Source organism: Bubalus kerabau, chromosome 1 (genome assembly GCF_029407905.1).
Source record: "Bubalus kerabau isolate K-KA32 ecotype Philippines breed swamp buffalo chromosome 1, PCC_UOA_SB_1v2, whole genome shotgun sequence".
NCBI classification, from domain to species: Eukaryota; Metazoa; Chordata; class Mammalia; order Artiodactyla; family Bovidae; genus Bubalus; species Bubalus kerabau.
In genome coordinates this window covers 131,476,552-131,499,264 of record NC_073624.1, presented here as the reverse complement: position 1 = coordinate 131,499,264, position 22,713 = coordinate 131,476,552, and the positions used below count along the sequence as shown (strand labels likewise).

At 41.9% G+C, this 22,713-nt stretch overlaps 1 protein-coding gene across 3 annotated transcripts in view; it reads left to right on the top strand.

Moving 5' to 3' along the window:
• Positions 1-22,713, top strand: part of B3GALNT2 (beta-1,3-N-acetylgalactosaminyltransferase 2) — a 66,253-nt gene that overhangs the window by 32,357 nt on the left and 11,183 nt on the right. For all 3 annotated transcript variants that reach the window (XM_055588725.1, XM_055588741.1, XM_055588733.1), the window contains exons 5-7: positions 1,887-1,982; positions 19,911-20,021; positions 22,482-22,560. In XM_055588725.1, coding sequence (XP_055444700.1) covers positions 1,887-1,982; positions 19,911-20,021; positions 22,482-22,560 — 286 coding nt within the window. The remainder of the gene's footprint in view (positions 1-1,886; positions 1,983-19,910; positions 20,022-22,481; positions 22,561-22,713) is intronic.

The following is a 22,713-nucleotide window of genomic DNA, read 5'->3' as shown; positions in this document are numbered from 1 at the left end:
CTTACGGTGAGCAGCAGCTGATGTCTCCAGTCTGTTCCCTTGGACTTAGATGGGCTGCTCGGATTCTGCTTCAAATGTGTATTTCCTGACTCAGCTGCAGACTAGGACAGAGTTAACAGGAAGGATTGAGAACTGTGACCCTTTCCTTTCTGGGTTTTTCTTCCTCACTTGTTAGCCAGTGTGTTTGCCTCCACTCTGTCTTCCGATTTGGAACCAGAAAGACTGCAGTTCTTATTTCAGAATTTTAGTTGTCCCCTGAGTATGCCTCAGACAAAGAGCCATTAAAACAAAATATATAGGGGAAGCAGATCCAGTGACTTTGTCACCTTCTGGGTATAGCTTTTCCTCCGGTGTATCCTTTGTAGATGTTCCAGTGTCTTCAAATCTCTTTTTTTAATGTTTTGTCTACTATATGTAATTGTTATCTGTAGGAGACTTGGCTTGTTGTCACTGGAAGCAGAACCCTGTGCGGTTTTTTTAGGCATGTTTAAAAATGTTTTTGTGTTAAGGTTGATTGTTATTAACAGGTACAATGTCAGAGTCACCAATAAACACCCAGATCAATTTAATATTAATTTTTTTGTTTGTCATGTTCCTCCGTCCTCTAAAGAACTTGTTTAGTTTGTAAATGTGCTTAATGACATAAATATAAGAGAGGGAGCAAATCTTAGTGACGATTCCAGCCATTATGATTCTAGTGAAAAGAGCTTTATTACTTAAGTATAGGAGTTCATATATTATTGTGGTTAAAGGTTGCGTTGATACTGAAGCTCAAATAGGTAACTGCAAGAGCCATACTCTGAATTCCACTGTCAATCTTACCTAGAAATTAGGATCAATCTTGAATTTTTTTCATGGTTAATTGTCTTAGTATATGTAGTGGGTTTTTTTTTTTTTACACTTCTTTTATTTCTTTATCTATTTGGCCGCACCAGGCCTTAGTTGCAGTCTATGGGATCTAGTTCCCTGACCAGGGATCAAACCTGAGCCCCCTGCACTGGGAGCATGGGGTCTTAGCCACTGAACCACCAGGGAAGTCCCTATAGTCTGTTTGCATTGTCACTCAAGTAGTTTGATTCAGATGTACAATATTTTTATCATGTTGATTTAATTTTTAGTTGCCATATTTTTTTTTACCCAAGGAGAGATTACTCTTTGTCCTCAAGGAAGGTCTGATCTCAGGTGGATTGCAGTGGGTTCACAGGTAGTCACAGTGTATAATGTATTACCACTGTATTGCCATAGACTAACGCTGATGAAAGAAATAACGCTTAATTCATTTAAACTCCCTTCGTTCTGAACTTCTGCATGGTCTTGATAGCTTTAACAGAAGCATCTCCTGTAGCAAATTGGTATCTAAGAATAGCTATGAGAATAAGGAAATGTTCTTGCCTAAAACAAAAAGGAAGGACCCAAAGAAAACAATAAACATAATGAGAATCAGTCTTTTTTTAATGTTCCCGTTTTTGTTTCTGTTTGTTCTTCTAAAGGTTCTTTTTGAAGGGTTATTCCTGAGTACCTTTGTTCTATGTAGAAGTCTATGATCTTTCAGTTTATTCTTAACCCTTTGGGGTTAAGTAACTGAGTTGACTTAACACCTTACACTTCCCTTAATGCTCCTCACCTCAAGGCATTGTTTTTATTTTTTTAAGGTTATGTGGATTATATTTAGTGTTTTAGAAGTTCAAGACAGCCTTGGTGATCTTAAATAGCTTTACTTAATAACCATGATTGCCCTGGAAAGCCCAAATGATGCCTAAACCACAGTAGAACAATGTTAGTAGCCACTGTTGGGGCCACTGAGAATTGAGAATGTCAGCTGTGTGAAAACTTGCTGCATCTGATGGGAAGTATTTCTTCTTGTCTTTTCCCCACCCAATCTGTAGGAGGCCCTCTTCAGTGCTCGCTTCAGTCCTCCGAGCTGTGGTGTGCAGGTGAACAAGCTGTGGTACAAGCCTGTGGAACAATTCATCTTACCCGAGGTACTATAACGAAGAGACTCTGGTCTTGATGCGGGCCGTTATCGCCCTGGAGATGTGCTTCCAGGGGCAGGCGTTTGATGCTTTCCTGCCAGGACAGCTCTCCAGAGTGACAGATGACACTGCAGCAGGGGTGTACTAAGCCGTAGCCCTCTGCACTCCTCCCACCAGAGAGCTTCATGGTGCCCCAGAGGTTCCCAACCACACCTTGAGAGGCATTGCATGCTACCATGGCTGCTTCAGTGGAGTAGAGCACTGCATGACTGCCTTAGTGACAAAGCTTAGTAGCAGGTGTGGTTGTTAGAAAGACGCTGACACTGTTTGAGTACATCAGATAGTTGCTTATCTAAACAGCAAGGAGGTGGAGGGAAGTGCAGATAGGCTAATGCCAAAAAGGTGGGTCACATTCCAAGATAAATTAAACTTCTCCAAGTTGTGGAAGATGTTTGAAACCATAACTATTCCTCAGCTGCCAAGGGCCTCATCAGCCCTGGAGTTAAGCCCATATGTGGTTGTATCACATCGTGTATCACACAGTTAGACACGAACAAACCGCTACCTGTCAGCCTCACCCTTTCCAGGCTATTCCAGTCTGTCTGAGTACCTTTCTGAGCAGAGCGTTTTGGAACCACTGTGCAAGGCTCAGTTTCCCAGTCCTCTCTGGCAGACACCGTCAGTCAGCTTTGACATTCACCCAGGGACACCAAAGCTGGATTAAGATGTGGAAGCTGCATGATTGACCAGCCCTGCTGGCTAACCAGGAAGCCTCTTCCTGCCACTGGTCACGTGGGTGATATTCACACTTGGGCAACAACAAAGTCATGCATTTTATAACATGCTCTGGATCTTTGGAGCTGAGTACAGGTAGTCAAACTGTGTATGTTAATTCTATGACAGTCAAAGTGAGCTCCTTTATTTCACCTATATGTGAACTTCTGTTGAAAAACATGTGAAGAAAAACAAAACTGAAACAAAAAATTTCCGAGTTCTCAGTGTTATAAAAAACGACTGTAGTGAACATCTTTACACTGTCTTTGGGGTACCCAACTGGTTGTTTTCTTAGGATGAATTGTGGGTTCAAATTTTTACATATTTTTGAGGCATATGATTTGTTTTTTGGAGAACAGTTGAGCAGTTTATATCCATTTGAATAGTCATCAGCATTATATGAATTTACCTGTTTGTGTCCTTTTTAAATTTCATATATGAACTTTTTTCCTAGTTAAAGGAGGTATGCACCATCAAAGGTATCTCTTAATAATAGTGGTTCAACTGAGAAGGATTGGCCAACTGTTGGATCTCAGTTTTTGTTTTTTTAAGACATTTTTCATTTTCACCAATAACTTAATTATTTTTAATTTTTAAAAATATTTGTTTATTTGTGTGCGTCGGGTCTCAGTTGCAGCACAGGGCATCCCCGTTGCATCGTGCGAGATCTTTCACTGCAGTGTGGGGACCCTGGCTGGGGCGTGTGGCCTCAGTAGCTGCAGCACGCAGGCTTAGTTGCTCTGCAGAAAATGAGATCATAGTTTCCTGACCGGGGAGCAAACCCACATCACTTGCCTTGGAAGTACGGACCCAAACCACTGGACCACCGGGGAAATCCCGGATTTCCGTTTTTGAAGGAAGTCATTCTTTGATTTGTTAACTCATTTACTCAGAAAATATTTTGTGAGCACCTGGTGTATGCCAGGCACTGGGTCTGCTTGAGGACATAGCACAGCAGTCCCTACCCGTGAAGCCGCTTGTGTACTGGTGAGGGTTGTTGTTGTTTAGTTGCTCAGTTGTGTCCAACTCTCTTGAGACCCCATGGACTGTAGCCTGCCAGGCTCCTCTGTCTGTGTGATTTCCCAGGCAAGAATACTGGAGTGGGTTGCCGTTTCCTTCTCTAGGGGATCTTCCTGACCCAGGGATTGAACCCGGCTCTCCTCATCAGCAGGTGGCTTCTTTACCACTGAGCCACCGAGCCAACTAGTGAGGACAGAAGAGCTAACATTGATGTTGTGCTTACCCTGCTGTGTCCCAGACACAGCTGTAAGCAGATTTCCTACACTGACTTGTTGGTGACGTCTTCTAGGATTGAAGCAAGTCATCGATGAGAGTCCTTCTTTTCTACTCATAGCCAGTTTGGGCAGAACCTCACTCAGACCTTGTGTGATTCCCAAGGGAGAGGAGAGTGATTCTGTGGGGACCAGGAGTGCTAGCATGTGTTAGGTGCTGTCCAGAAAGGTCTGGAACCTGCTGGAAGGTTGATTTGCACAAATGACTCACGAGGATTAGCATGAGTAGGAAAGGAAAAACTGCCGCACCAGGAAGTGAGTAAGTCTGTGCGGGCACAGTTGGGTGCAGGTGTGTGATTGGGCGCCTGTGAGTGAGCTTGAGTCCCTGCTCTGCCGCTCAGCGGCTCTGTGACCCGGCGCTAACTTCTTCCCCTCCCTGTGTCTGTTCCCTCCTCTGTAAGGTAGACCCATTTCAGAGGATTGTTCTAGCATGTAAATGATTTCATGGGGCTTCCCAAGTGATGTGCTAAAGAATCCACCTGCCAATGCAGGAGACACAAGAGACAATCCCTGGGTTGTGAAGATCCCCTAGAGTAGGAAATAAGTACCCACTCCAGTATTCTTGCCCAGAGAATTCCATGGACAGGGGAGCCTGGCGGGCTACAGTCCATGGGGTTGCAAAGTGTCGGACACGACTCAGCACACACACACTTAACACACTCAAGTGATTTCGTAGATGTGGAATGTTAGGACGTGCTCCATGTGCTGAGCGCTCAGCAGATCAACGTGTGCTGTCCTGTTGCTGCTGGCTCTCATGTGGATTTGTGGTTCTTGTTCTTCGAGAGCAGGGTCTCTTCTCCCAGGGGACCCTTAGCAAACGTCTGGAGTTGCTTTTACTTGCTGTAGCCAGGTGTGGAGCGTGCCTGCCTCCTGTGGCAGAAGCCAGGGATGCTGCCCAACATCCTACAACATACAGGACAGTCCCCACAGCACAAGATGACCTGGCCCCAAATGCCAGGGGTGCCCGGGTTGAGAAACTCGAAGAGGAAGGAGTCCCAGGAGGAACAAAATAAGCTTTAATATTAACTTCAGCATAATCGCAATAATGCATCTACTCCATTATTTTGGTCACCTCATAGAAAGATTTACAGTTTGATTAATTAGTTAGTCCATATTATACTTTCCCTTAGAATGTCTTTGTCCTTAGGAAATCCGTGCTGAAGCCAAGGTGAAATGTATTTTACTTTCAAGTGATTTAGCAACAAAGAACAGCAGAAGAGTGGACAGAGATAAAGCACATGGGGCCGGGGACTCCCAGGTGGTTCAGTGGTTAATACTCTGCACTTCCGCTGAAGGGGGGCAGGTTTGATCCTGGTCGGGAGACTAAGATCCCAGTGCCATGCAGCATGGCCAGAAAGTTAAATAAAAAAGCGCACAAGTGGCCAAACATTGCCAGTTGTTGAGTCTAGAGGATGTGGTGTTAATCTGAACTTTCTATGGGTTTGAAGTTTTTCAGAAAAAGAATCTAGGTCGGGGCGAAGGGCTGCCTTCCTTGCCTGTGTTTAGGTTGGTATATATGGTAGAAGGTACTCATGATGGGAAGGACTCAGTCAATCAGGCAGTGGCCATTTCAGTTATTAAGATGTTCGCTAGCTAAAGCCTTGTGCTATTTTTTTTTTTTAATTAAGATTTTATTTTATTTATTCTTATTTTATTTTTTGGCTGTGCCATACAGCATGCGAGATCTTAGTTCCTCAACCAGGAATTGAACCCGTGGCTCCCTGCAGTGGGAACACAAAGTCTTAAGCACTGGACTGCTAGGGAAATCCCAGCCTTGTGATCTTTATTTCCATTGAAGCTTTAAGCTAAATTGGCTTTTGATTTTTCATTACATCCGAGTAATCTTTTTTTCTTTTTATAAATGTGCACTTATTTAATAGTGTCTACATCTGAGGGAGTAGGATTGTGGATGAATTTTATTTTCTTCTATATATCTGTTTTTTAAATGTCCTGAAATAAATATTAGCCTTATTAAAAGAAAAAACTTTTAAAAATAAAATCCTTTCCTTTTACACAAAATCCTGGTTTTGTTGAAAGCTTGTTTAATTTCACGTATATATTCATTTTTGCTGCATCAAGCCCTCGTTGGACTTACTTGCACAGAAAAAAGCGATAGTGATGAATGGGTTTGCCTACATATCATCTGCAGAGAATAACCAAAGAAAAACAGATCGTTGATCGCAGTTGCAAGGGAGAAGTAGATAATTTGTTCATCATCATATTCTCTCTAAACTTCACAGTCTGCTGGAGTAACATGTCAGCAGTGTGGCTTGTCAGCTAATAAGCAGGGTTCTTGCAGTATTTTCGTTGTGTGACTCACTAAAGCAGAAATCTCAGTGCGGGGGTGGGGGGTGTCACACATTTAAATAGAAGACTGCTGTGTGCTTCTCTTTAAATATTTCTCTAATTTCATATTTCTTTTAGTAGTGCACCTGAACCGGAAACTAATTTCAATAAAAAGACTGTTCATTGGACCCAAGTCACTAGAGACAGTATTGTCAGTATCATGGGTACTTACATACTTATTTTTTATGGAAGTTAAAATTGTTCAGCAGTAGTCATCTCTGCAGGCCATAAGAAATTGTTAATGGTTACAGGTGCAAAAATACTGTGTATGTTTAAGCTACTCTACTGGTTTGCATGATGAGTTAGAAATAGGACACAGAAGGACCACATGGGTTGCAGATGCTCACTTACATTACAAGTGAGAGGACTTATGAGAGCTCTTTTTTCCAATCTGCACTGTGCTGTTCTTTTCTACCTTTTACTTTTGTAATTATGTTTTTATTTTCAGAAGCAATTACATATTTGATGTCTGCTTTCAAGGGATACTTGTTTTGGGTCATGCTGTGTAGCGTGTGGGATCTTAGTTTCCTGACCAAGGGTTGAACCCAGGCCCCCTGCATTGGGAGCACAGATTCTTAACCACTGAACCACAAGTCCAGAAGTCTCCCTCCCTTTTACTTTAATTTCTTGATCTTAGCAGGGAACTGTCATAAACAAGGTGTTAGGCATCTGCAGAGATTCCTAGCTTAGTGATTGCTTTGTGTCAGAGAGTAGGAAGAAGGCATTTGAGAGAAGCGGGGAACAGAAATGTTAACAGTGACATGGAGCAGGTGCAGGAGAGGTGGGGAAGGGAGAGCTCTTCCCCCCCTCACAACAAAACAGCTGGCAGCTTCTGTAAGTTGAGTGAATGAACCAGGATCACTTTTGAACCAATGAGTGTTTATGGTAACTACTCAATTTAGTTAACATTATTTTTTTTTCTAATATTTATTCATTTGGCAGCCCCAGGTCTTAGCTGCAGCATCAGGATCTTTCATTGCAGCATGCAAACTCTTAGTTTGGGCCTGCGGGATCTAGTTCTCTGAGCAAGGGTTTACCCTGGGCCCCCCTGCATTGGGAGCACCGAGCCATAGCCACTGGACCACCAGGGAAGTCCCTGCTCAATATTATGGATCTTATACTGGGACCCAGTCAAGGAAGATGGAGTTGGTGCCGGGCAGGAGAAATAGCAATCAGGTGCCAAGTGTCAGTTGAATGGAGTGGACAAGAGAATTACTTGCTTTGTCATATTTGCCAGATTTCTGTTTTCAAGGTGAAGCTTTTTTGGGTTTACTTTGATATGGTTCATTTGGAACTATAATCACAAAGATTCCTGGTGACCTAACTGCTACCTCCAGGGGACACTTTGAGTCGTTACCTGAGTTGACTGCAGCTTTCTCTTAGCTTATGTTGCTGCTGCTAAGTCACTTCAGTCGTGTCCGACTCTGTGTGACCCCATAGACGGCAGCCCTCCAGGCTCCCTCGTCCCTGGGATTCTCCAGGCAAAAACACTGGAGTGGGTTGCCATTTCCTTCTCCAATGCATGAAAGTGAAAAGTGAAAGGGAAGTCACTCAGTCATGTCCGACTCTTTGCGACCCCATGGACTGCAGCCCACCAGGCTCCTCCGTCCATGGGATTTTCCAGGCAAGAGTACTGGAGTGGGGTGCCATCGTCTTCTCTGTAGCTTATGTTGGGTTGGGCCAAAAAGTTTGTTGGGTTTTTCCGTAACATCTTTTGGGAAAACCAGAATGAACATATTGGCCAACCCAATATGATATACATCCTTCTAGTTCTGCTTAATCTGACGCAGTCCTTCTTCCCTATTCCTCTTTTGTTTTCCTCTTAAACTTTAATCATTAAGAGCTGATACCCAGCCTTCGGTTTATTTTATTCATTCTTCTAGGCAGTTTCATCTATTACCACCTGTTTGTTACTGGCTGTTCAATCTGTCTGCAGCCCACATTTCTTACGAACTCTGTATGCACTTCAGCTGAACGCCTCCACTCGGAAGGTCCCCTGGGTGTTCTAGTGGTGATAGCATCTCCATCCACCCATTCTCACCTCCTGTATTTTCAGTCCTGGGTCATAGTGTCTCCTTTTTTTTCAGGTCTCCAAACCAGAATCGTGGAACTTATCCTCAGCTCTCATATCCAAGCATTCACTAAGCCCTGTCAATTCTTTCTCCTAAACATATTTGGTTTTCCCCACTTTCTTCAATTTAAGTCTGAATTTGGCAATAAGGAGTTCATGAACTGAGCCATAGTCGGCTCCCGGTCTTGGTTTTGCTGACTGTATAGAGCTTCTCCATCTTTGGCTGCAAAGAATATAATCTATCTGATTTCAGTGTTGACCATCTGGTGATGTCCATGTGTAGAGTCTTCTCTTGTGTTGTTGGAAGAGGGTGTTTGCTATGACAAGTGTGTTCTATTGGCAAAACTCTATTAGCTTTTACCCTGCTTCATTCTGTACTCCAAGGCCAAATTTGCCTGTTAACTCCAGTTGTTTCTTGACTTCCTACTTTTGCATTCCAGTCCCCTATAATGAAAAGGACATCATTTTTGGGGTGTTAGTTCTAAAAGGTCTTATAGGTCTTCATAGAAACATTCTATAAAGAAAGCTGAGCATAGAAGAATTGATGCTTTTGAACTGTGGTGTTGGAGAAGACTCTTGAGAGTCCCTTGGACTGCAAGGAGATCCAACCAGTCCATCCTAAAGGAGATCAGTCCTGGCTGTTCATTGGAAGGACTGATGTTGAAGCTGAAACTCCAATACTTTGGCCACCTGATGCAAAAAGCTGACTCACTGGAAAAGACCCTGATGCTGGGAAAGATTGAAGGCAGGAGGAGAAGGGGTCGACAGAGGATAAGGTGGTTGGATGGCATCACCAACTCAATGGACATGAGTTTGGGTAAACTCCGGGAGTTGGTGATGGACAGGGAGGCCTGGCGTGCTGTGGTTCATGGGGTCACAAAGAGTCAGACACAACTGAGTGACTGAACTGAACTGAAACATATTTGGTATCAGTCCTTCCAAAGTTTATCACTGTTAAAGTTTTAGAAGAGCGCGATATATTCCAAGGGGAAGAGGTGGTTGTTTCCAGGAGAAAGACTTATGATTAACCAAAAGCAGCCTCATATAGTCGAGTCTAGGACTTAGCTTTCAAGTCCTGTTGTTGACCTTGTAGAGTGTATAAACCAGAGTGTCTGTTGATTCATCTTTAATGGGTGTTAGCACATTAAAGTGGAGAAGGCAATGGCACCCTACTCCAGTACTCTTGCCTGAAAAAAATCCCATGGACAGAGGACCTGCAGTCCATGAGGTCACTAAGAGTCGGACACGACTGAGTGACTTCACTTTGACTTTTCACTTTCATGCATTGGAGAAGGAAAGGGCAACCCACTCCAGTGTTCTTGCCTGGAGAATCCCAGGGACGGGGGAGCCTGGTGGGCTGCTGTATGTGGGGTCACACAGAGTCAAACACGACTGAAGCGACTTAGCAGCAGCAGCAGCACCTTAAAGTGGTTTGAATGCTTAAGGCCACTAGCTGGTAACCTCCTTCTGGTATGTCAAGGCACCTAAAAAACAATCTGAACCATTAGTTTGGGAGTTGAATTTGGTTACAGCAATGGGAGGTGAGTGTTTTTGAGAACTTTCTCATTCAGGTGGGATGTGACCAGAAGACTTCATGCCTTCCAGTTATTGTATCTTTCTCCCCTTAGACATTGCTGCAGTGCCAGAATTCTCTCTGAAACCAGCTTTCCTTTAGTGTTATAAGGTATTGATTTTACTAATTAAGCTTCAACCTTAGAGCTCTTCCCAGTTACTAGGAACATTTTTTTCTTTACTATAAGGATTTAATTAGTTCAACTCAGAGGGCAGTCTCTTTAAATTTATTTTTTAATCGAAATATAACTGACTTTCATTTTATTAAAGTATATAGTATAATGATTCAGTATTTATATATGTTACAAAATGATCAATGCAAGTCTAGTTAATATCCATCACCAGACAGAGTTATAAACTTTTCTTGTGATGAGAATTTTTAAGATCTGCCTTGGAGTTTAGTAAGTCATGTCCAACTCTGTGACCCCATGGACTGTAGCCCCTCAGGCTTCCCTGTCCATGGGATTTCAAGGGCAAGAATCTGTCTTAGCAACTTTTAAATATGCAATACAGTATTATTAACTGTAGTCACTGTGCTGTTCATTACATCCTGAGACTTCTTTTTTCTTAACTGGAAGTTTGCACCTTTTGATCACCTTCACCCGTTTTAGCTACCTCCTACCCCCACCCCCAGCAGCCACCCATATATTCTCTGTATTAATGAGTTCCGGTTGTTTTTGTTTGTTTAAGATAAATGAGATGAAATCACTTAGCATAATGCCCTCGGGATTTATTCCTGTTGTTGCAAATGACAAGACTTATTCTTTTTTATGGCTGAATGATATTCCATTGTATACAAATACCTTATCTTCTTTATCCGTTCATCCCTTGATGGACACTTAGGTTGCCTACAAGTCTTAGCTGTTACAAATAAAGCTGCAGTGAACATGAGGGCACATGCATCTTTTCGAGTTAGTATTTTCATTTCTTTTGAATAGATACCCAGAAGTGGAATTGTTGGATCATATAATAGTTCAAACCTTTTTTCACAACGGTTGCACCAATTTACATTCCCACCTACAGTACCCAAGGGTTCCCTTTTCTACACATTAGCAACATTTGTTTTTTTTTGTCTTTTAGATACTAGCCATTCTAACGTGTATGAGGTTATATTTTACTGTGATTCTGATTTGCATTTCCCTTATGATTTGGTAATGTTGAGCACCTTTTCATGTACCTGTTGGCCATTTGAATGTCTTCTTTGGAAAAATGTCAGATACTCTGCCCTTTCTTTAATTTGGATTCTTTGGGTTTTTGTGTGTGGGTGCTTATATATTTTATGATTTGCCAATACTTTCTCTCATTTGGTAGGTTGTCTTTTCATTTTGTTGATAGTTTCCTTTGCTGTCTAGAGCTATTTAGTTGGATGTAGTCCTACCTGTTTATTTTTGCCTTTGCTTTGGTGTCAAATTCAAAAACTCATACCTAAGGCCGATGGCAAGTATCTCACTGCCTGTTTTCTTATAGGAGTTTCATGGTGTCAGGTCTTAGGTTCAAGTTTTTAATCTTTTTGAGTTGATTTTTGTGTACAGCGTAAGTTAGTACAATGTCATTCCTTTTGGCACTTCCCAAGTTCAGAGTGGTTAAGACTCCACACTCCCAATGCAGGGAGCACCGGTTCAATCCCTGGTCAGGAAACAAAGAACATGCATGCTGCATGGCATGACCTAAACATTTTTTTTAAAGAAAGACTGTCCTAGCTACCTCGGAATCAGGAAGCTGGCTCTTATCAGACACCTTAATGTGCTGGTGACTTGATTTTGGACTTTGCAGCCTCCAGAATTGTGAGAAATAAATGTTTGTTCAGTTCAGTCGCTCAGTTGTGTTTGACTCTTTGCGACCCATTGGACTGTAGCACGCCAGTCCTCCCTGTCCATCACCAACTCCCAGAGTTTACTCAAACTCATGTCCATTGAGTCAGTGATGGCATCCAACCATCTCATCCTCTGTCATCCCCTTCTCCTCCCACCTTCAATCTTTGCCAACATCAGGGTCTTTTCAAATGAGTCAGTTCCTCACATCAGGTGACCCAAAGTATTGGAGTTTCAGCTTCAACATCAGTCCTTCCAATGAACACCCAGGACTGATCTCCTTTAGAATGGACTGGTTGGATCTCCTTGCAGTCCAAGGGACTCTCAAGAGTCTTCTCCAACACCACAGTTCAAAAGCATCAGTTCTTTGGCTCTCAGCTTTCTTTGTACTCCAATTCTCATATCCATACATGACCACTGGAAAGACCACAGCCTTGACTAGACAGACATTTGTTGACAAAGTAATGTCTCTGCTTTTTAATATGCTTAGGTTGGTCATAACTTTCCTTCTAAGTAGTAAGTGTCTTTTAGTTTCATGGCTGCAGTCACCATCTGCAGTGATTCTGGAGCCCCAAAAAATTAAAGTCTCTCACTGTTTCCCCATCTATTTGCCATGAAGTGATGGGACCGGATGCCACGATCTTAGTTTTCTGAATGTTGAGCTTTAAGCCAACTTTTCCATTGTCCTCTTTCACTTTCATCAAGAGGCTCTTTAGTTCCTCTTCACTTTCTGCCATAAGGGTGGTGTCATCTGCATATCTGAGGTTACTGATATTTCTCCTGGTAATCTTGATTCCAGCTTGTGCTTCATCCATACCAGCGTTTGTTATTTAACCAAATAAAAAAAGAAAAGACTGTCCTTTTCCCATTGGATATTCTTAGTCCCTTCGTTGTGAATTAAGTGACCGTGTATGTGTAGGTTTATTTCTGAGCCCTGTTCTGTTCCATTGAGCTATGTGTCTGTTTTTAATGTCAGTACTGCACTGTTTTGATTACTATAGCTTTGTAATATAGTTTGAAATCAGGAAGCGTGATGCCTCCAATTTTGTTCTTCTTTCTCTAGATAGCTTTGGCTATTCAAAATCTTTCATGAGTCCTTACAGACTTTAGGATTGTTTGTTCTATTTCTGTGAGAAATGCTATTGGGATTTTGATAGGGATCGCACTGACGACTGAAGCGACTTGGCAGCAGCAGCACTGAACAGTATTGACATTTTAACATTTTTAATTCTTCCAATCAGTGATCATGGAATATCTTCACATTTGTTTGTGAGTTCATCAGTTTCTCAGCAGTCTTAATTCCTAAGATAGGTGTTTGTTTATCCTTACCTGGATTTTTGAAATAACTCGGTTACCACTCTCCCTACCAGCCTCTGCTCTGTTGCCTCTCTGAGACTGGAGTGACCTTTCTAAAAGTGCAAATGTGATTGTGTGGCTCTTGCACTTGTAACCGTCTGTGCTTGCCACTGCCTTCGGTAGAGAGCAGACTCTGCTGGAGCGGGCGGAGCTGGCCTCCGCCCAGCTTTTGCTCTCTCCTCAGCCGTGTGCTTTAGCGGTAGTGCACTCACTACTTAACATTTTCTGATTATCCAGTGCTGTTTCAAGTCTCCCCTTTCATTTGTTATTTTATCTGCCTCCTTCCTGTTTTTCTGGACTCAAACTCCTTTAAGCTCAGCTCTCCTAGTCGTTGAAGTTCTGTCTGACGACCCCAAACAGTGACTTTCCTTTGTCATTGAGCATGTTATGGCATATTGTGAAGTGAAGTGAGTGAAGTCGCTCAGTCGTGTCCGACTCTTTGCGACCCCATGGATATAGCCTACCAGGCTCCTCTGTGCATGGGATTCTCGAGGCAAGAGTACTGGAGTGGGGTGCCATTTTCCTTCTTCAGGGGATCTTCCTGACCCAGGGATCGAACCCGGGTCTCCCACATTCCAGGCAGACACTTTAACCTCTAAGCCACAAGGGACTCACTCCATGGCATATTATGCTTACTTAAAGATGTGGCTATTTCTTTTTTTCTTTCAATCTTCAAATACATAGCCCACAGCCTGGTACATAGTAGACATTCAAAAGTTTAAATAATGGCTCATGTCTGAAATAAGATTGACCCCAAATTTAGTTTTATATACATGTTTAGTTACCAAAAAAGTTTTCCTGATTATAAAAATATGAAAATGTTTGAAAGTAATACTTGTTCACTGTTGAAAACTTGACAAAAATACAGAAAAGTTAAAAGAATATGATGCCACCCATCTGTTGTACGGCATAGTTGGTGTATTTCTTCACAGTCTTTTTTTTTAACTGCACAGGGTCTTAGTTGCGGCACACGGGCTCTAGAGCATGCGGGCTTCCACAGCTGCCGTGTGCAGGCTTCGTTGCTCCGTGGCATGTGGGATCTTAGTTCCCCAAGCAGAGATCAAACCCGCATCCCCTGCTTTGGAAGGCAGATCCTCAAACCAGTGGGCCACCAGGGACTCCTCTTCCTAGTCTTTTAAAAATGCTCCTGTGTACATTATCTATGTGTGAGAACATTTTCTTGTTTTTACAGAAAGGATCAAGGTTAATGAACATCAAGTTTAATAAAGAGCTGAGGTCTCCCAGGGGAAATGTAGAAGTGAGCAGGAGCTATTTGTAAGATGAGGAAATGGAATCCTTTAAAAAGGCAATGCATTGTGCAGTATATGCTTTATCACTGATCCTCAAACAGCCCTTTTACATAGGCCTCATCTTCTCCGCCATAAAGGCTGGGAAATAATGACACAGGTTATGTCTGCAGAGTCTGCTCTGAGGAGCCCTAGGGCTCTGCAACGCACACCAGGAGTTTCACAGATAATGAAATTTAAGGATACATTTGCAAAATATAAAATAACACACTGCCCAAGGAATCCAGATTCTTTCAATGTTCTTATCTTTTGTGGTAGAGAAGTTTTATTGTCTTTTTTTTAAAAAAAGCTTGCAAATCATTGCCCTAGCTTATGGGACAAGTTCAGTTCTGTCTAGTTCGCTTATAATGCTGGTTGAATGAAACATTACTATAAAGTACTTTATCTTTTAATTTTAATACATAAAATGTTTTTAGGATGCTAAACCTGTATCTTTTATGTCCTGTTGTATACCAGAATTCTACTTGCTTTTGAGTTGAGTGTCATTGAGCTCCTTATTTGAGTAACGCCTGGTATCAGGCATTCTAGATGCTGGTTGATAAGACAGACAAGATCACTGCTGTTCTGCTGCTTGCAGTCCAGTGGGAGGAGCAGTTAGATGGGCAATAGAAAAATAAATATCAAGAGTGCTAAGTGGTTTAAGAAAATAAGACAGGCTGGGGACTTCCCTGATGGTCCAGTAGCTAAGACTGGACCACAGTCGTGATGCAGGGGCCTGGGTTCATCCCTGGTCAGGGAATAGATCCCACAGCTGCAGCTGAGACTTCACGAGCCACAACTAAGACCCGGTGCAGCCAAATAAATAAATATGAAGAAAAGAAGACAGGCTGACGCGATAGAAGTTGGGAGTTGGCTGCCTTCTGTACAGTCTCTAGAGAAAGCCTTCCTGAGACTACAGTGGAGCTGAGACCTGGGCAGTACTGAGGAGCCAGCCATGCGCAGATACTAAAACCAGGAACTGTAGAGAGATTAGAAGATACTAGAATTCAAAAGAGGGACGAGAGCATAACTTCTAAGTTCCAATTTTAATACTAATAATTACTAAGGAAAACTGTCTGATTTGACAAGATAAAAGTTATGGATTAAAAACAAAAAAAAACCTGGGAATCCCCTGGCGGTCCAGTGGTAAGGACTTGGCGTTTTCACTGTGGTGGCCCAGGTTCAACCCCTGGTTGGGGAACTGAGATCCCACAAGCCTTGTGGCATGGCCAAAGAAAGAAAAAACAAAGAAACCTGTAATATGAAGTGGCAAACAATTCTGGAAAAATAGTATATAAAATATTACATGATTAAGGTAATTTATTACAAGCTCATACAGACTAATAAGAAATATATAAAACTTAGTGGTTAAATGGTAAAGAAGCATGACAAGGCACTTCCCAGAAGAGACAGTATAATTGATACACATCATTAAAAATCAGAAGGCACAGGGATTTCCCTGGCGGTCCAGTGGTTAAAACTTGGTGCTTCCATTGCAGAGGGTGCAGGTTCGGTCCCTGGTCAGGGAACTAGATCCCACAGGCCACGTGGCACCCCTCCCAAAAATCAAGAAGAAACACCAATTAAAAAATCATTTCTTTAAATCTACTAAATTAGCTTAAACTTCTCTTCTTTTACTAATATCCCACACTGGGAAAAGGAGAGTGAAACCAGGCATTCTTATAAATTGCTAATGACAGGCAATTAGGCAGTGTGTGCCGAAATGCATATGAAATATCTGTTACTGTCCTAGCAATTCCATCTCTTTAATTGGAGAATAATTACTTTACAGTACTGTGATTGTTTCTGTCTTCCATCAACATGAATCAGCCATGGTACACACATCTCCTCCCTCTTAAAACCTTAAAACCCATCCCACCCCTCTAGTTTTCACAGGGCACCAGTTTTGGGTTCCTTGTGTCATACAGAAAATTGGGGATTTATTAAAAAAAAAAAAAAAAACCAGATTTATTGGGGAAAATAAACATTTACACCAGAACACGCCTCACATTGCTTTACTAGTTATTTGAAGTGAAGTGAAGTGAAGTCGCTCAGTCATGTCCGACTCTTTGCGACCCAATGGACTGTAGCCTACCAGGCTCCTCCGTCCCTGGGATTCTCCAGGCAGGAGTACTGGAGTGGATTGCCATTTCCTTCTCCAGGAGATCTTCCCAACCCAGGGATCGAACCTGGGTCTCCCGTATTGCAGGCAGACACTTTACCATCTGAGCCACCAGGGAAGTCGGGTCTAAATGTGTGCCTTGGTATCTCTAATTTTCTTGAAGAGATCTCTAGTCTTTCCCATTCTGTTGTTTTTCTCTGTTTCTTTTCATTGATCGCTGAGGAAGGCTTTCTTACCTCTTCTTGCTATTCTTTGGAACTCTGCATTCAGATGCTTATATCTTTCCTTTTCTCCTTTGCTTTTCGCTTCTCTTTTTTTCACAGCTATTTGTAAGGCCTCCCCAGACAGCCATTTTGCTTTTTTGCATTTCTTTTCCATGGGGATGGTCTTGATCCCTGTCTCCTGTACAATGTCATGAACCTCCGTCCATAGTTCATCAGGCACTCTAACAGATCTAGTCTCTTAAATCTATTTCTAACTTCCACTGTATAATCATAAGGGATTTGATTTAGGTCATACCTGAATGGTCTAGTGGTTTTCCCTACTTTCTTCAATTTAAGTCTGAATTTGGCAATAAGGAGTTCATGGTCTGAGTCACAGTCAGCTCCCAGTCTTATTTTTGCTGACTGTATAGAGCTTCTCCATCTTTGGCTGCAAAGAATATAATCAATCTGATTTCAGTGTTGACCATCTGGTGATGTCCATATGTAGTCTTCTCTTGTGTTGTTGGAAGAGGGTGTTTGCTATGACCAGTGCATTCTCTTGGCAAAACTCTATTAGCCTTTGCCCTGCATCATTCCGAATTCCAAGGCCAAATTTGGCTGTTAGCCCAGGTGTTTCTTGACTTCCTACTTTTGCATTCCAGTCCCCTATAATGAAAAGGACATTTTTTGTGGGTGTTAGTTCTAAAAGATCCTGTAGGTCTTCATAGTACCATTCAACTTCAGCTTCTAAAGCGTTACTGGTTGGGGCATAGACTTGGATTAGTGTGATATTGAATGGTTTGCCTTGGAAATGAACAAAGATCATTCTGTCGTTTTTGAGATTGCATCCAAGTACTGCATTTCGGACTCCTTTGTTGACCATGATGGCTACTCCATTTCTTCTAAGGGATTCCTGCCCACGGTAGTAGATACAATGGTCATCTGAGTTAAATTCACCCATTCCAGTCCATTTTAGTTCGCTGATTCCTAGAATGTTGACGTTCACTCTTGCCGTCTCCTGTAGAGATCTCTTCAAGAAAATTAGAGATACCAAGGGAACATTTAATGCAAAGATGGGCTCGATAAAGGCCAGAAATGGTATGGACCTAACAGAAGCAGAAGATATTAAGAAGAAGTGGCAAGAATACACAGAAGAACTGTACAAAAAAGATTGACCAAGATAATCACGATGGTGTGATTACTCACCTAGAGCCAGACATCCTGGAATGTGAAGTCAAGTGGGCCTTAGAAAGCATCACTACGAACAAAGCTAGTGGAGGTGATGGAATTCCAGTTGAGCTCTTTCAAATCCTGAAAGATGATGCTGTGAAAGTGCTGCACTCAATATGCCAGCAAATTTGGAAAACTCAGCAGTGGCTGCAGGACTAGAAAAGGTCAGTTTTCATTCCAATCCCAAAGAAAGGCAATGCCAAAGAATTCTCAAACTACCGCACAATTGCACTCATCTCACACACTAGTAAAGTAATGCTCAAGATTCTCCAAGCCAGGCTTCAGCAGTACGTGAACCGTGAACTTGCAGATGTTCAAGGTGGTTTTAGAAAAGGCAGAGGAACCAGAGATCAAATTGCCAACATCCGCTGGATCATTGAAAAAGCAAGAGAGTTCCAGAAAAACATCGATATATGCTTTATTGACTATGCCAAAGCCTTTGACTGTGTGGCTCACAAGAAACTGTGGAAAATTCTGAAAGAGATGGGAATACCAGACCACCTGACCTGCCTCTTGAGAAACCTGTATGCAGGTCAGGAAGCAACAGTTAGAACTGGACCTGGAACAACAGACTGGTTCCAAATACGAAAAGGAGTACGTCAAGGCTGTATATTGTCACCCTGTTTGTTTAACTTATATGCAGAGTACATCATGAGAAACACTGGGCTGGAAGAAGCGCAAGCTGGAATCTAGATTGCTGGGAGAAATAACAGTAACCTCAGATATGCAGATGACACCACCCTTATGGCAGAAAGTGAAGAGGAACTAAAAAGCCTCTTGAGGAAAATGAAAGAGAAGAGTGAAAAAGTTGGCTTAAAGCTCAACATTCAGAAAATGAAGATCATGGCATCTGGTCCCATCACTTCATGGCAAATAGATGGGGAAATAGTGGAAACAGTGTCAGACTTTAATTCTGGGGGCTCCAAAATCACTGCAGATGGTGATTGCAGCCATGAAATTAAAAGACGCTTACTCCTTGGAAGGAAAGTTATGTCCAACCTAGATAGCATATTCAAAAGCAGAGACATTACTTTGCCAACAAAGGTCCGTCTAGTCAAGGCTATGGTTTTTCCTGTGGTCATGTATGGATGTGAGACTTGGACTGTGAAGAAAGCTGAGCGCCAAAGAATTGATGCTTTTGAACTGTGGTGTTGGAGAAGACTCTTGAGAGTCCCTTGGACTGCAAGGAGATCCAACCAGTCCATCCTAAAGGAGATCAGCCCTGGGCTTCCGTTGGAAGGAATGATGCTAAAGCTGAAACTCCAGTACTTTGGCCACCTAATGTGAAGAGTTGACTCATTGGAAAAGACTGATGCTGGGAGGGATTGGGGGCAGGAGGAGAAGGTGACGACAGAGGATGAGATGGCTGGATGGCATCACCAACTTGATGGATGTGAATTTGAGTGAACTCTGGGAGTTGGTGATGGACAGGGAGGCCTGGTGTGCTGCAGTGCATGGGGTCGCAAAGAGTCAGACACGACTTGAGCGACTGAACTGAACTGAACTGAAATGTGTGCCAGTGGGGAGATGTTAGAGTGACTCAGGATGCATTCACTCCATGGCATTGGTACAAGCCCTTGAAAAAGAGCAGTCATAACAGCTGAAGTCACAGAAGGAAATGCCTTTGATGCAGTGGGAAATGACAGAACAGCAGCATGTAAAACTGTCAAAAAGAGGTCTTTGAAAATGTTGATTTAGATGTGCATAAAAAGACTCCAAGATACACACTAAAATGTTACTATTGGTGTGTTGGGGTGCACAACAGAAGTTTTAAATGATGTGTCTTAGAAAAATAAACCTGTCCCTAGAAACTTACTGAAGACCTAAATGACAGCAATAAAGAAACTGACTCTGTGTTCATCTTTCTACAAAAGAGCTTTGAAGGTACAATCGTGTGGGAGAGCCAAGACCTCCAAGGCCTCGTGTCAAGGAATCTCCACAAAGTGACCGTTAACGATGGAGGAGGAGTTCTCAGAGTCGTTACAGTAAGTCCTTCCTTTTTTATTTTGGGTTGTTTAGCATACCTTAACATTTTTTAAAATCTTAAAATGTTTTTAAGTTTACTTTTACACCAACTCATATGGAACAACGAATCTTATGTTTTAGAACATATGTAATAGAAAGTGTTGAGTCACCATAGTAAAAGACGAAAAACTCAAATGTTCTGTGATTTTATAGCTTCAGCCTTCGTAGACAGTTTGCGATTAGTGCATTTTAGGAAGTATGATGTTTTATTTCTTGTTAGTTTTTAGGTTAACATCTTTTTAAGTTCATTTACTCAGCAGTAGTTAGAGTATTCAGTCTCACTTAACAGTACGATGTCAGTTACAATACTATAGACAAAAGTATTAGAAAGTAAGATTGAATATTCACTGTCATTTATATTTCTGGGCTTTGTGGTTTTTATTTTTCATTTGCCAGATTTTCTTAAAATTTAAAACAGGTAGATTTCTCAAAGTGTAGGATGATAAAAAGGTGTGAGCAGACTTAAAATGATGAACTTTAAATAAATAAGTGGCGGTGTGGTGTGGTCATAGAATTGTTCTCCTTGAATTCTGGCCTAATGATTAGGAAAGCACTTGGCATTTAAATTCACAGGGTTAGTACATTTCATTAATTAACCTTATTCACATAAATTAGTCCTTGAATTTGAAATGAAAATCATGAGGTTTGTGATTATACATTCAGAAAGCATTTATTGCATACTCATTGTGAGGCAAGAACAATCTTGGGAGACCCGTAACTGTCCCACAGAGGGATTTACAGTCCAGTGAGGAAGACAGACATTAAATAGACAGACATTCAGGTGTAATTACAGCCTTAGCCTTGGAGGCCATGTTTAGGATTTCATCCTCGATTATGAAAAGTCCTTTATTTAATATACAATGTGTTATGACAGAATTCTATACTATTCAGTTTACTGCATAAAAGGAAATCAGTTTACTTCTGAGTTTTGGGCTAGAATTAAGGTAAAGACTCACATGATCTGCTTTGGGAATGAATATGGTTGTGGAGGGCTGTGAAAGCTCAGTCATGTCCAACATGGGTGATCCCATGGACTATATCCCGCCAGGCTCCTCTATCCATGGAATTCTCCAGGCAAGAATACTGGAGTGGGTACCTATTCCCTTCTCCAGGGGATCTTCTCGACACAGGATTGAACCTGGGTCTCCTGCATTGCAGGCAGGTTCTTTACCATCTGAGCCACCAGGAAGCCTTGTGGAGGGTTAACGGTAGCTTTAACACTCAGCTAACTGGAAAAACAAAAAAAATTGATTGCTTTGGAGCCTATTCTAAGGAACCCAAGTGCAAATAAAGGTTTTCATCATAAATGCACAGAGCTGGAAGTTTTCCTAAGCCTTGCTCCCTTGCCAGCAAGTAATAACCTCAGAAAATTTTCAAAAGCAAAATAAAAGCCAAGATGTGACATTTTAGATAGAAGTTAATAAAGTAGTGTCAAGTTCTAAACAAGCCCAAACTGTATAGTGTGTAGTTTTTAAAAAGAAGAAAAAAACAACTCTTCCCCCCACCCCCCCAAAAACAAGTGTGCAATCTTTTGTGGAACTACAAGTTGGAATCTGTAGCATTCACCTCTAGAAATTTTCTCCACATTCAGCTACAAATTATATTCTGAATTAAATGGTGATTTACCTCAGTCACCCCAGAACACTTGTGTGTCCACTGGCCTTAAAACATTACTTTGTACAGTAGAGCTCTGCTAGAGGGATCTGTTCAGAAAAGGACTAGGCAAGCAGTAAGGCCCCTTGATTGGGTGAGTATGTAGAAAAAATGCTGTAAAGGTGCTGAGGCTTGACTGACGGTCTGATCCAGCCTGCAGCAGCTGGGAGACAAGCTTCACCCAAAGGGGAAGCCCCTCACTTCAAGGAAGGGCCTTGGGTAACCTGTGAGGTGAAAAGAGGCTGTCTCTAAAAACAGCAGCTCCTCCAAAGCTGAGAGGTGGGCAGGGCTGTTGTTGGCTGTTGGCACAATAATCTCTGGGCACCTTCGGCGTCATTAGTCAGCAGGTTCAGCTCTTGGCTTAGAAGGCTTTTCACTGTACGGGAGCAGACCCTTTAAAATGTGCCTGGTGTATTTGAACTCACGGGCATTCTCCAAGTACGTGATCGTAATTTTAAGTGTGGGTGTTTGAGGATGTAAAATAAAATTGGTTTTGGTAATAATGTTGGTAGCAAATTCAAGAATATGTGATTCTGTGTAAGCTGGAATTCTGAACATCAGTCCGGAGATTATTGGGTATACCTATCTTGGACATTGTAATAATTAGACGACAACAGCAAAAATAGAATGCTGATATCCTGATAGCATCTTAGATGGATTCATGTGCCATGGAGTCACGTTATGAATTTTGCAAAATCAATTTTCAAGTGTAAGGAATGTATTTTTAGCCATGAAGCATCAAGCACTTCTGTTCTTATTTCTTTCAGACTGGGGAGGGTGCCTTGCCTCATGAATTCATGGAAGGTGTGGAGGGAGTTGCAGGTGGTTTTATTTATACCATTCAGGGTAAGTCCGCTGGTTGGAAGTTGAAAAGCATACTGAATCTCACCTACTTCATCTTCATACTTTAGTCATGAAAGGTAATTTTTTTTTTTTTAGTTATTAAAAAGTTTTTATTGATAAATAATTCACATACCATATAGCTTATCCTTTTCAAGT